At 34.9% G+C, this 14,354-nt stretch overlaps 2 protein-coding genes across 2 annotated transcripts; both read left to right on the top strand.

Moving 5' to 3' along the window:
• The first annotated feature begins 1,740 nt into the window (after nt 1-1,740).
• LOC108198466 (uncharacterized) lies at nt 1,741-2,079 on the top strand. The gene has a single exon (XM_017366221.1). It carries the CDS (start codon nt 1,741-1,743, stop codon nt 2,077-2,079), a length of 339 nt encoding a protein of 112 aa, XP_017221710.1.
• A 6,856-nt stretch (nt 2,080-8,935) lies between these two features.
• Nucleotides 8,936-13,581, top strand: LOC108197887 (ribonucleoside-diphosphate reductase small chain A). The gene is made up of 10 exons (XM_017365628.2): nt 8,936-9,068; nt 9,156-9,338; nt 10,675-10,835; nt 11,517-11,565; nt 11,657-11,783; nt 12,249-12,314; nt 12,440-12,556; nt 12,661-12,823; nt 12,914-12,984; nt 13,236-13,581. Exons 2-10 carry the CDS (start codon nt 9,185-9,187, stop codon nt 13,348-13,350), a joined length of 1,023 nt encoding a protein of 340 aa, XP_017221117.1. The 5' UTR covers nt 8,936-9,068; nt 9,156-9,184; the 3' UTR covers nt 13,351-13,581.
• Nucleotides 13,582-14,354: the final 773 nt, after the last annotated feature.

Here is a 14,354-nt window from a genome sequence, read left to right as displayed (position 1 = left end):
ATTGCAAAGTTTATTGCATGTTGGAAAGATTCTCACCTAATCCAATATAAAATCTGCATTTATTATACGGGTAAAATGGCTTGATCATTACTAAACTGGACTTCAACTTGCAAATGGATAACTAAACTCAAAAAATTTGCATTTAACTAACTTAACCAACTTTTACTTGCAATCACATAACTAAACTAAACTTCCGTTAAATCAACTAACGCGACTAACGGAAAATCTACCCCGCAGTACATTACTAGTTGGATCTGATGCAAACTTTAGTTTATTTTTTTCTTCTTTTTTTTGCCAAATTTATTTTTTTCTTTTTAATAATTACTAAATCCTACAATCACATTTTAAAAAAAATGATAAAAATCGAGTAAATATTTTATAAATTAAGCAAAAAATAATGTATGCAGAAGAAATTAAACGAAATAATAACTACTTAATACAGAAGTCTTTAATGATTTAATGAAAAGAGAGAGACATGAAAGGAGGCACACTGTTAATGAACAAAAAGTATACGTTGGGGACAACAGTAAACCTGAACAAATGTCACTGTAGTAGTCTCTGGGGGGACCAAAAATCTGTCCAATTTCATGACCATATGTACTTGTTCCACTTTAAATAATACGCTTAAATAAGCCTGTAACATGATGGCATTAATAAACTACTATTGCTGCAGAATTAGACAACTGATTTGCACCACATGCTTTCCTCCATTTTTTCTTTTTTTCTACAGCAACATTGGGTGGAGTTGTAGTTCCAGGTGTAGGCACCTACAGATATACAAAAAATATTACAACACATGTACACTTTAATGAGCAGAAGTAATGTAAACTTATAAGAAAAATATTAAAACTCACAAATAGCATTCTCGTAATTCCCGGTTCCCTCTCGTAATTCCCGGTTCTCGAATTGGGGCGGGTTATAAAATAATCGGGCGGGTCAGATGAATTTGGGTTATTGGGTATTAACGGGCTTCCGTTAAAATTTAACACCACTTAATGAATGTGCAAATTTTAGTTAGTTTAGTTATGTGATTGCAAGTAAAAGCTGGTGGAGTGAGTTGAATGCAAGCTTTTTGAGTTTAGTTATCCACTTGCAAGTTGAAGTCCAGTTCAGTAATGATCAAGCCATTTTACCCTTTATTATACAAAGTTGTTATTACAACCGTACCTTAATTAGTCTTAAACACTTAATTTTCTAACATTAATTTAATCTAGTCATCTCTAATTATCATCTAATCTTTCTGGCTAATCAATGATCCGGTGATTTTTATGTTCAATTGGGTTTTGAGGTTGGTTGAACTTGCACATAATCGAATCAAATGTGCTGTATATTGTAAGTTGACACATGTATGGCCAAGGCTTTTTGCTTGTCCACCACCTTCATTCCAAGACCGGATGATTGCACGCAATATACATGTTTTCTGCTCCATTTTAGAGTGAATTATAAAATAAGAGTAAATTACACATTGTGTACCTGTACTTTGCCACAAATCCGATATGTGTACCTCTAGTTTCGATATAGCAGATTGTGTACACCAAGTTTGAAAAACTTTACATATTGTGTACAACCGTTAATAAGATGTTAACGGCGTTAGTTTGGTTTTGAAAAGGCTGGTGACTAAACTGCAGTTTTACTACACAACGGCTACAAACCAGCGATATATAACATAACCCATGATCACAGGGTCATTTCTTCCCCAAATTGAAAAACCCTAGACCTAAAATCATAATCTGGAGAGAAATGGCCGAATACTGTCGATGTGGTCGACAAGCCGTGCAACGTACAGCGTGGACTCAATCCAACGCCGGTAGGAGATTTGTTGGTTGTGTTGGAGGGAGGAGTGGCTGCAACTATTTCCGGTGGATCGATGAACCTATGTGCCTTCAAGGTCGAGTTGTTATTTATGGTTTGCGAGAGAGGGTTAGAGCTCTTGAAGAAGAAATGGCGCAAAATGCAAGCTTACGTGAGGAAGCTCTTGAAGCACCGAGGCAGGAGCACTCATATTGGTTTTATGTTTGCGCCATGGTCCTTTTTGTTCTTGTAATTGTGTTGTGTAATAGCAATGATGAAGACAACTGAGCTTAATGACATGCTTTTGTTGTAATTTGCTTTTGATGACTCTGTTGTAATGTATTGTACTAAATTGAATATTAGTCAATGAAAGGAGTAATTTGTTAGTATTTGCAGTTTGTTGAGTGTTAATTAGATTTTGGTATCTGGTTTTTTGATGCTTGATTTTGAGATGCTTGCTAAATTAAAAACTTGTGGATAGATAGATAGATGATGTTGCAGATACATAGACCAACATAATCAAACACAAACATAAACAACAAACTTAAACAACTAAAACCACAACCCCCTCAGAAACCCCTCCCAAATCAGGCCATCTTGTCTGCATGCAAGAGCCTACGGACACAGGTTGGTGGCTCCAACAGATCCTCAAGGCCACCAGGACCCTGGATTGCACGGTTTGCAAGAGCAGCAGCTGGCAAGTTTGCAGAGTCAGGGATGTGCACAATGTCACACTGGTCCCATGCTTCAGCCATGATCTGCCTGATGAGAACAATCAGATCATACATTTCATTATTCTCATCAGGATGGAGCACCTGATCCACAGCCTCTGCACACTCACATTCAAGAATCACAGACTTTTCACCCTTCTCCCAAGCCAACCTCAAGCCATACCAGATGGACCACAACTCAGCAGTGATTGGCACTGCCAAGCCAATCATGCTTTGGCAGCCCTTGATCCAGTTTCCCTTATCATCTCTCATGATACAAGCAATAGCAGCCCTCATTTCAGACCTAACAAACACACCCTTTACATTGATTTTGACATAACCATTTTGTGGCTTGGTCCATGTAGACATGGTTAATTGAAAAAGCTAGTAAAACAAAGACCTAAAAGCTGTGAATATTAGTGTTGTATGCAAGAACAACAAGAATTACACCTCAATTTATAGCCAGAGAAAACAGAAGAGGGTGTAAATGCAAGCTACTCCCAAGGTTTGAACAGCCAATCACATCAACAACTACCTCCATTAAAACTTCATTACAGTCAAAAGAGTTTTACAATAACTGTCATTTCCAATGACAGTGGACTAAACCTCTACTGGTTAATATAGCAGCCTATCAGGTTAATAGTAGCAATGTATGTTACAGAAATAACAATTTGTCACAAATGTTACACATGTAACATAATTCTCATCCATTTAGTGGATGCAAAAAAATAGATAGGCTCAAAAAATTAGTGTTTCAGACTACATTAAAGCTTCCATTCAGGCCTCTTGCCTAAATTCTTTTTCCTTGCCTCAGCTGCTGCTTCCAAATTCTTCAAGGTTGTGGTGTGATTTTCATTTGTACTAAATCTGGTAGGTTGCACCCCTAGAGGAGTGTGTGACATTAGAATTGGCTGAGAATAAGATGTGAAAATACCACCCTGAGTCTCAGCTTCTTCAATGACTCCCACCTTACTTTTTCTTTTAAGTGTTGGCATTTTCTGTTGACTTGTAGCAGCTGTCCCCTGATCCTGATCAGTTGTGCCTTTTGAGGCAGCATTACTCTTCTTGGATGGCCTCTTAGATGCACCAGCACCTACTTCAGTCCTTTCTTTATCCTTCTCCAATTTCTAAATAACAAATTTCAACTTAAATCAGTATAGATCATGGACACCAGAAGCATGAATGTAATAAAAAATTCCAATTGAATTAAATAAAGAGACTCTTAAATAAATGAATGAATAAAAAATCCAGCAAAATTAAATAAATTACCCTAGCTTTACAACTCCTGGCATTATGTTTTTCTTCTCCACAGTAGGTGCATTTCAAGGTAGTCTTCCTCCTAACCAGCTTTGTTGCATTGGGATTATCTGCTTTAACATCATTTCTGCAGTCCCTTTTTTTCTTTGGTCTGCCTGGAGCTATCTTAACTATAGGAGATAAAATTGGAGCTGCACCAGTTTCTTCCCAAAACTGCTCACTGTTGATTGGTTCAATTGTGTGAGAATAGCATGATAGGAACATGGCTTTAGTATATGTCTTATGGATATGGTCAGACAAATTCAAGTTCCTCCACTTAATACAGGCACATGCATGGTAGCATGGTAGTCCAGTGAGTTGGTATTTTCTGCAGGCACAAGTATGTCTATCCAGATCCACAACAATCTCATGTCCACCATCAGTCATAGTAACTAGGTAGGTTGACTTCCCTGACCATTGTACTATGCAGCCTCCAATGTAGGACATTGCTCTTGCAGAGATTAATACAATTGAACACAAGATTAATATAGACAAGATTAATACAAAACTATGAAATAAAGGTAGAAAATTCAATCTTACTTGTTCACTTTTCTCATTGCACCAGGGCAAATTGGGTTGAGGGAGTAAGATTTAAGCATTTTATCCCTCCTTGTTTGAATTCTTACCATTGCACTTTTATGTAATCCTTGCAGAAGCCCTATTATAGGAAGATCTCTAAATTGTCCAATACTATTATTGAATACCTCACAGTGGTTATTAACAAACATATCAGACAATGAAAAGATCCTAAAAGCACTCCTAGTCCATTGTGATTTGGGCTTTTCCATCAACCAGTTGTAACACTTCTTTGACAGCTGAATGTAGGACATAAATATTACAAATAAATCCCTAAATATTACAAATAAATGCATAAATATTACAAATAAATGCATAAATATTACAAATAAAAGCATAAATATGAGTACTCAAATACCTTCTTCAACTCATCCATATGTTTGTTAAACATATACTCTGTAGTAGCCCTTGCAGCAAGCCAAAGAAGTTTTCTTAAAATTATGCCTTTGTGCTCTTTCACCATGTTTCTGTAAAGGTGCATAACACAAAATCTGTGTTCAGAGTTAGGCACCACAGCATTTAATGCATTGATCAACCCCTGCATGGATCACAGATACACATAGTTATGACATGTAAGATAGGCATGTATAATGTTAAAAGGTGGTGTCATGCAATATACCTTTTGCCTGTCAGAAATGAAAGTCCAACTAGCTGAATTAACAATGCCAACATCTACAGATAATAGATTTAAGAACCAGTTCCAACTGTCTGTGTTTTCAGCCTCCACAATAGCCCAACTTATAGGGTACATTCCATCATTAGAATCACAACCAACAGCTGTCAAAAGTTGCCCTCCATAAGGTCCTTTTAGATGACATCCATCCAGGCCAATGATTGGCCTGCATCCTATTTTAAACCCCTTTCTAACTGGCCCCAAACATACATAAATTCTCTTGAACCTAGGACCATCCAAACCAATTTCCTGGGCTTCTACAACAACATCAATAGTAGAATCAGGCATTGCTTTCTTAACCTCATTAACATAATTCCACAACTTAGCATATTGTTGAACATGGTCCCCTCTAATATTCTTCAGTGCCAGCCTCTTAGCCCTTCCTACCATGGACAATCCAACATTACAATGCCAATCATTGATTATCTTCTTCTGGAAAGATGCTAATGGCCAGGATGGATTCATCCTTATTTCACTCTCATAATTTTTGGCTAACCAGGTGCTGCTCATTTGCTTTTGTTCAAATGTAGGTCCACAAGTGTGAGCAGCAGCATATGATTTAATCTGGTATGTGGAACTATTTTGCATTTTAGAAGCATATATTTTCCAGCCACATCCCTTACCATCACAGACAAATTTAACTCTTACCCCATAGTTTCTCACCTGTCTCACTGCCCTTCTTTGCACAATAGCTTGCTTTCTCACAGCATCCCTAAATGCACTAGCACTAGTAAAACACATCCCCATCTCAAACTTTGGATCAGACATATCTGTTTCTTCATTAAAAACAGGTTGACTCTCCTCTTCTTCATCTGTGGTGTTAGCAGCCATCCTCTCTTCTTCACTTCCATAGTAATCACTAAAATCTGACCCTTCTTTTCCTACTTGCCCTGCTTCTTCACTCAATAAACCAGTTAGATCAGATATATCAAACTCAAAGTCACCATAGTTGTCAAAGTTGGTGGCCTCACTCTTTTTCTTCTTCTCACTCAAAGCAGCAACATCATCATCTGTTGAGTCCATATTTGAGCTATCACCATGAAAACTGAGGACATCATTCTCATCTACCACTTGTTCCTTATCAGCATTGTCCTTCTCTATTACAACTTCTTCTTCTTCCACATCAAAAATCTCACTTTGCAGGCCCTCAAGATGCAACAGTTGCTCTGTCATTTCTTTATCATATGCATTATCCAAAGGGTCAATAAAAGAAAGATCATATTGTTGTGAAGGTAGGTAGTCTTGGGTGAGAAGCACTTCACTTAAAACATACACATACATGACTCTGTTGGCTGGCAAAGAGTTACACATTTGTAACACATTCTCATCACTTGATAAAGGGAACAGACCACTATCAAAATCAGCATCAGGAAGCTTGTAATTAACCTCACTAACATAACCAGTTCCACCACATTCAGTGTACATATTCCCAATTTCTAAGTAGCTCATCTCATCTACATCACACATGTCTACATATTTTATAGAACCACCAACATAAGCTGTAGGATTTCTTTCAAATTTGCCATCAAAATGAATTTTCAAAGTGAATTTATCAGGCTTATCTGCAGAGTAACAAAAAAGTGGCACAAAAGACATATATGTTAAGCAGTATACAACCTAAAATATAAACCCTAAAAACAACCTAGACCAAACAACAAAAACTGAGGTTTCTAGCAAACTATTTTGGAGAGTAACATAACACATCAACAGATTACACTAATTACATGCACCCTATGTTGTGATTCATATGGAGCATCAATAAAAACCAAGTAAAGATGCTCGAGAGATTAGATGCTCACCTCTGTAGTTGGGTGCTTCATCAGGAGCATAGCAAGCCGATTGATCACCATCGCGCACAAGCCAAGGCATCTCAAAATCAATGTCCAGCTGCTTAGTTTTTTAAGAGTAAAGATGAGATGATGTAATGGAGATTGGCGCCAAAATCTAACTGAAGAAGGGAGGAGATTGCTTTATGTGCTGTTATTACAAGAAAGCCCACCCTTTACTACAGATATTACAAACGGCGATACACATGGTACTGACGGCAGTACACGTATCGTACGGAAGCTGAAACTTGGAGTACACAATCTGCTATATTGAAATTACAAGTACACAAATCGAATATTTAGCAAACTACAGGTACACAATCTGTATTTACTCATAAAATAATTATCATATTTTATATCAGATTTATAGAATTGATGAAAATTTTTAGTTTGTGAATTAATGATCAATAATGGCGGAAAAAATTGGTGATTAACAAAAATGAGGTTGGAACAAACATCTATCAATAATTATTTGACCAAAAATTCACCGAAATGTGATGATCGTGTGTAATGAGTAGTTGATATTAAAGAAATTTTAGTTTGCTTTTTTCTCAACTTTATTTATAAACACCAAATCATCCATAATTCTTGGATAAAAAACTAAATTGAATAGAAATAAATTTTAATCCTTAATATATCCTTGTCCGGTCGAGAAAACCCATCACACTACAAGGGCATGTTTGGAAACTAGAATTTTGGAGTAAAATTAGAGATTTGAGGTGTTTTAGAGATTTGATCATTAAAATCTGTTGAAATGAGTGTTTGGTAGTTAGCATATTGAAATAGAGGTTTGGATTCAAAAAATTAATTTTGAAGAAGCTACTTTTGAGGAGTTTTTTGGATTAGAGGTTTTGATTTGTGTCAAGAAAAACTAATCAATCAGTTATTTATCGAACTATTTTATGAAAAACAGTTAATTCAATCCGCTAGTCAAATCATCTACTATATCTACGTTAATCAGTTGACCAAAACATCTGATTAACATCTCCTCTCATTTCACCGGTGAGTTTGATTGTTCAAGGAGGAGTGAGTTTGATTGTGTGATGCATATCAAAATTAGCTCAATTTTTTTTTTTTTATCTACCTTTGTCTATTAAATATTTATAATTAGTTGGACAGTGAATTCTTTTCATAAAATCTTCAATTATTTTTGTTAGTAAAATAGTTGATTAAAAATTACTAGTTCGTAATATGTGCAATGTGAATTTTAATTAGTTATTTTTAAATTATATATAATTTTATATGAATTTGTAATATAAATAATAAATTAAGATAATTAGATCCAATTTTATATAATTTTAAAAATACTGATATATATGCGTGTATGTGATATCAATTTTTTTCTTCAATTTATTATATATATATATATATATATATATTCTTATGATATTATGATCTTATCTATTTACTTATTTTTTTTAAGACGTGATTATATGTGTGAAATTCGATATAAATTACAAATTTACTAAGTGTAATTTATAAAGTGCAATCATCATCTTAAAATTCAGTAAAAATTTTGATCACTTATTTATAAATTTAAAATTATAACCACTTTTTGAAACTTGATGAAATTATGCACCACGAACTCATCAAGTAAATTTCAATATGATTTACTCAAAAAAAAAAACACTAAATTTCAATATGAGAGTAGCACAAAGAGTGGTAATTTTATTATTTTTATTATAATTAAATGCACACAATTTATATCATATATTGAAATGTTAATTTTAATTTGATATTTTTCTTTTTTGCTCTTGCAAAAAGTTTGATATTTTTCTTGATAATCAATACTCCCTCTGTCCCTCTCATTTCTTTACCCTCTCATTTATTTACGTTAGCAAGTTTTTCCCATCATTACACCCATGGTCTTCCCTTACTATCTCATATTTAACAATAAAAACTACTACTACACCCACTATTTTCCTTCACTATCCTTCACTATCTCAAATCTATTATTAAATATTCATTTTTTATCTAACTTTACTCATTTTTCGTACATTGTCTTGGTTTCCGTGTCCCCCTTGTAAACAATTGAGGGGGACGGAGGGAGTATTGGTTTTGTATTTAGCATGAAAACCGAATCCGGAAAAAAAAAACCTTCAGAAAAATACTCCAGAAATAAATATACGCGATTGCAGGGACAAAACCAGAACATCGCTTTCACATATCATCGTTAACACATACACTGATTTACATGTACATATGTGTCTTGTTCTGTTTCTCAAAGGCTTGTGTCTGAAATAATCCCTTTAATCTGACTTTTTATATATTTTGCAATCACAGATATTTCAAGATTCTGGACACAGGAAAAAATGAGTTGTAGTAAAAATGAAACAAAAGGAGTGCAAATTGAGGAAGAAGAAGAGCCAATACTAATGGAACAGCCCCAGAAGTTCTGTATGTTCCCTATTAAATACCCTCAACTCTGGGAGATGTATAAGAGGGCTCAAGCCAGTTTTTGGGCAGGTTTTCTCTCAATATATCTATATATATGTCGGTGGATTTTTATTAAAATTTGTGTTAGGTTTTTATTTTGTGTGGCTAATGGCTATGTTGTTCATGCATATGTACTTTGATTTGTATAGGCTCTCAAATTTTGTTATATGTTGTGATATTTTGGTAAATAGTGCCTAGTCGATTTGGTTGAGGTTGAAGGGGCTGGTTAATCTAGTTTTTGTGAAGAGCGAGTTCAACAATGTACTACTAATTACTAAATGCCTTATGAATATAATAAAAAGGGTCCGGGTCCTTGATATGGGTTTGTTGCATCAAACTATCCGCATTATTTTATAGCGGAAAGAGATTACACTAGGTTTATTATGTGTATGCAGGGGGGCCATCAGGCCTATCCGCGGTTTATACACCCACTTTAGGGTTTTTTGCTATCCCCGATATTTTATTAGGTATAGATTGTTCCCAACAATCTCTTGTTAGGGACCATCTCGCTAATAAAAAATGGTGTCTTAGACTCTTAGTAATTTAGGACATCATTTTGATGTATGAACCCCAACAACATGCCTTATTATTAAAATAATAATATATTTGAATTATTATTGGAGGGAAGTGAAAATATGAAAGGAAAGAGATGTGTTAAAATGAAGGGAAACTAATTTTTTTATTGATAAAAATGGTTTAGCACTTGCATAGTGGTGCCTTAAAAGTAAGGCACTTGTTGGATGTAGTAGTGTTTTAAGGCACCACTAGGACATTGTTGGAGCACTCATTTCTTCCAAATGTCTTAAATTTTAGCTTTGGAATCATTTTAAGACATTGTTGGACTTGCCATAAGATTTAAAAAGGTTTTAAATCGATCGGTCCTGTTATATATTCCAAATTTGAACTAACCCAACCACTGCTTGGTGCAATCTGCACCTTTTTTATACTGATCTGCCTAATACCTTACTACTGCAAAATAATACGGTTGTCTGGTGACACAATGAAGCATGCTTGGGTGATGGGGACAGTGAACTTTTTGTGAAACTAATCAAGTGAATTAGCAATAATATTTTTATTTGATAAATTGCCTGAAGATGCTTTTATATTAGTTGTGACAATACTAATTACAGCTGCATAGCCTGTGGAAATGGATGTCTACATAAATGTGTATTTTTGGGCGTTTTATGTTTGTCATTGGGTGATTCTAAATGCTTAATTTGACAGGGGTACCATCTTATTGATAGTCTAACTGAATAAGAGCGGGGGATTAATCAACCATTTTTCTCCTTGTAAAGCAGTTTAATGTTACAGAGTCCTTATATTTGCTCTATCTAATTGCTATGTTATTTAAATGTCTGGGCTTCAGTGGAGGAAGTTGATCTTTCTCTCGATGTGCAACACTGGGAAACTTTGTCTACTTCTGAGAAACATTTTATAAGCCACGTTTTGGCCTTTTTCGCTGCATCAGATGGAATTGTTCTGGAAAATTTAGCTGCAAGATTTTTGAATGATGTTCAAATTCCTGAGGTAAATTAACAACAATTGAGGCATTGCGCTAATTTAAATTTTGAAGCATGTAATGTTGGTATAAGATTAAGATTCGATATTGTAATTGACTGCAAAATCTTTAGTTTATCCTAAGCGTACATATGAAACATATATTAGTAGTACGTTGCATCACTGTCATGGACTCATGGTGGAAAATATATTGATTTTGACCAAATTGTGAAGTCCATCTTGGTGAAAGAAAAGAAAGACCAAATTGTGAAGTCTTATCTGTTACAATTGTATACTTAATCAGCCATGTTGCTACAATTGCTTTTCTTCTTCCCTTAGGATTTAGAAATATGAACAGGTCAATATATAAGATCGGTTCTCGTATCACAAATCACAAAGTCATAGGTTGATCACTTTCTTGATACTTGCTAGTAAAAGTGAAATCCTGAAGTATGTGACTTGAATTTCAGAATCCTGTAGAGGCTGAAAGACTGGGATTGTTATGACTTGCCACTAAATTTTGTATTAACGGATTTCTTTATGAAATGGGGTAACCCTTAGGGTATGTAACAGAATTAATTTAACCTTATATGTGCCATTATGTCGACAGTGCTTCGCAGAAACAGATAGCAGGTGGAGATGACTACATTATATGCCGATCGTACTTATGTCTCCTCGTTGAATAGCATCAACTGTTGTTTCTCTTGACAGGCTCGAGCTTTTTATGGTTTTCAGATTGCAATGGAAAATATTCATTCTGGTAGTGTTTTGTATTCATTTAGCAGTGATATTCTTCCATTCCAGTCATGATCTATCTGATATTTGATATGATTAACTTGCCATTTTTGTAGAGATGTACAGCTTACTTTTGGAAACATATATCAAAGATTCGATGGAGAAGCATAGATTGTTTAATGCCATTGAAAGTATTCCATGTGTTGCTCAAAAAGCTCAGTGGGCTTTAAACTGGATCAGAAGGTATCATCATAATTTTCTGATGGACTGGATTGCGGTTAATATATTTTTAGGAACTTTGTTGCATCTTAATTGGTGATTGTACTTTGATCAGACTTGCCCGCTAGAAGCAAATTGAAAAAAGAAAAGAAAAAGGAATTCTATGTTTGATATCTCTTCTCTTGCTTAAGGCACCCTCCCTCCCTCCCCCGTTGCTTGTGTATTAGAAGTTAATCATGTCTCTTAAAAAGCTACATAGATTCCCGAAACTGTGTTCTGTTCTCATCCACTACAATGTAAAGATTAGTTTGAACAGAATCTTTAGATAGATAGTTTAATGCAACGTCAGTGCAATGTCCTTCAATGAAAACTCTTAAACTAAGTGAATAGGATTTTGTATATTGATATTTTAGGTAGATAATTTTATTTTCCAACTGAATACACTGTTGGGACTAAATGTCATCAGCTATTCCTTGCATTCTCATGCAGTTCTACGTCTTTTGCGGTAAGACTTGTTGCTTTTGCTTGTGTTGAAGGAATATTCTTTTCAGGAAGGTAAACCAGCTGTCTGAGTCTTATAGTTATATGTCCTTTACATTAGCAGATAGCCAGATATGTTTTTTTTTTCCCCCCGCATGTGATCGCAATCTACTTGCTAGTAATCGTCATCTTGTTCTCAGCTTTTGTGCCATCTTTTGGCTTAAAAAGAGAGGATTGATGCCAGGTTTGACATTCTCAAATGAACTTATTTCAAGAGATGAGGGTCTTCATTGTGACTTTGCTTGCAGTCTATACAGGTTAGTTTTGTTGAAAGCTAAATATACGAGGTCTGAACTTGCTGATCATTGTTTCTAAAAGAAGTGATACAGGACTATTTTGATTTTATATTGTGTTTATCTAGTTTACTATGGAAGAAACTGCAGCCACAAAAAGTTCATCAGATTGTGCATGAAGCTGTAGATATAGAGTGTCAGTTTGTTTGTGAGGCCCTCCCATGCGCTTTGATTGGCATGAATGCAACCTTGATGAGCCAGTATATAAAATTTGTTGCTGACAGATTGTTGGTAAGGCTATTATTTTTTCCTGTCTTCAAGTTATACTTTGGCTGTGATTGAGCTGAAGGTGATCTATAAACTATAATCACTCTCTTGCAGGAAGCCTTAGGGTGCGAGAGGAAGTACAATGTAGAGAATCCCTTTGACTGGATGGAATTCATCTCTTTGCAGTAAGTATTCCGATGGAAACTGATAATGAGTTTTAAGTGCTTTTAATTATAAGTTGAACGCACTAGTGAAGCAAATGTATACAGTCATCGCCTTTGTCCACATTGGTAGATGAGGAACCAAGGAATATATATGACATTTTGAAACACATTTCTAGTATCTATGTTTTTCTCCAAGGATTTGTAAGGGAAGATTCGGGTTTCTGACTATTTGGAAATTCTAACGTGCTACTGTTTATTTGCTTTCATGACAGAGGAAAAGCCAACTTTTTCGAGAGACGGGTGGGAGATTATCAGAAGGCTTCTATTATGTCAAATTTACAACATGGCGACGGAAACTTTGTCTTTAAACTGGATGAAGATTTCTAATGGCTCTCTCTGTTCATCGTATGTATTCAGATTTATTGATATCCAATCCTAAATATATATTAAGGTTTAGTTATTGTGGTCGGTGTAAAGATATCAGTTTTACTTTTGAACAGCCAGTTGTAATTAAAAAAAAATTACTAATCGATGTTAGATGCTACTTCCTCCGTCCCGGCCAATTTTTTATGTTTGGTTTAGGCACGGAGGTTAATATATATGTACTCCCTCCGTCCTAGTCAGTTCTTACGTTTAATTTGGACACGGAAATTAAGAATTAGGTATAAAATAGTGGAAAAGTGAAAGAAAAGTCGGAAATTAAGAATTAGATATAAAATAGTGGAAAAGTGAAAGAAAAGTGGATGGAGTGGTGTGAGACACATTGATTTTTAATGTATAAAGGGAAGTAGCGTGAAAATAGAGGAAAAGTGGGAAGATGGCGGGATCAATTGACTATCAATATACTTATATAAAGGAGAAGCGAGGGGCGTATAGGTGGCGCCTCTCAGATAGCTCCGTTCTATTTTTCTAATTTTCTGGAATATTTGGATGAAAGATATCAAAAATTAGAACTAACCTTTTTAGTTTCAATTATATTAGAAGCAAGTTTCAGATTCTGATTTTGTTTTAGATTATTTATGGAATATAGTAGCTTCAAGGTTTTAATCTGATTTTGTTTCAGAGTATTTAATTATGGGAAATAGTAGCACACAACTTTCTATTCTTCTAATTTTCTTGAATTTTTGGATGAAATATATCAAAAATTAGAACTACCTTTTATAGTTTCGAATATATTAGAAGCAAGTTTCAGATTCTGATTTTGTTTTAGATTATTTATGGAATATAGTAAATTCAAAGTTTTAATCTGACTTTGTTTCAGATTATTTAATTATGGGAAAGAGTAGCACACAAGTCTGTCTGCACCTATAAATACCCTCATAGGTTGCAGGGTTTTGGATCATCCAAAGACAACCTCCTCTCTCTCAATACCACAACCTTACCTCTCTCTG

The sequence above is a fragment of the Daucus carota genome, chromosome 8, assembly GCF_001625215.2.
Source record: "Daucus carota subsp. sativus chromosome 8, DH1 v3.0, whole genome shotgun sequence".
NCBI classification, from domain to species: Eukaryota; Viridiplantae; Streptophyta; class Magnoliopsida; order Apiales; family Apiaceae; genus Daucus; species Daucus carota.
Note: the sequence above shows the minus strand (reverse complement) of the source record. Positions and strands in the feature narration are given on the sequence as shown.

Coding starts and splice junctions, on each gene's coding strand:
- LOC108198466 (XM_017366221.1), top strand. CDS start 1,741: ATGGCCGAATACTGTCGATGTGGTCGACAAGCCGTGCAACGTACAGCG.
- LOC108197887 (XM_017365628.2), top strand. CDS start 9,185: ATGAGTTGTAGTAAAAATGAAACAAAAGGAGTGCAAATTGAGGAAGAA. Junction 9,339..10,674: donor TCAAGCCAGTTTTTGGGCAG/GTTTTCTCTCAA, acceptor TCTGGGCTTCAG/TGGAGGAAGTTGATCTTTCT. Junction 12,315..12,439: donor GGAATATTCTTTTCAGGAAG/GTAAACCAGCTG, acceptor TCTTGTTCTCAG/CTTTTGTGCCATCTTTTGGC.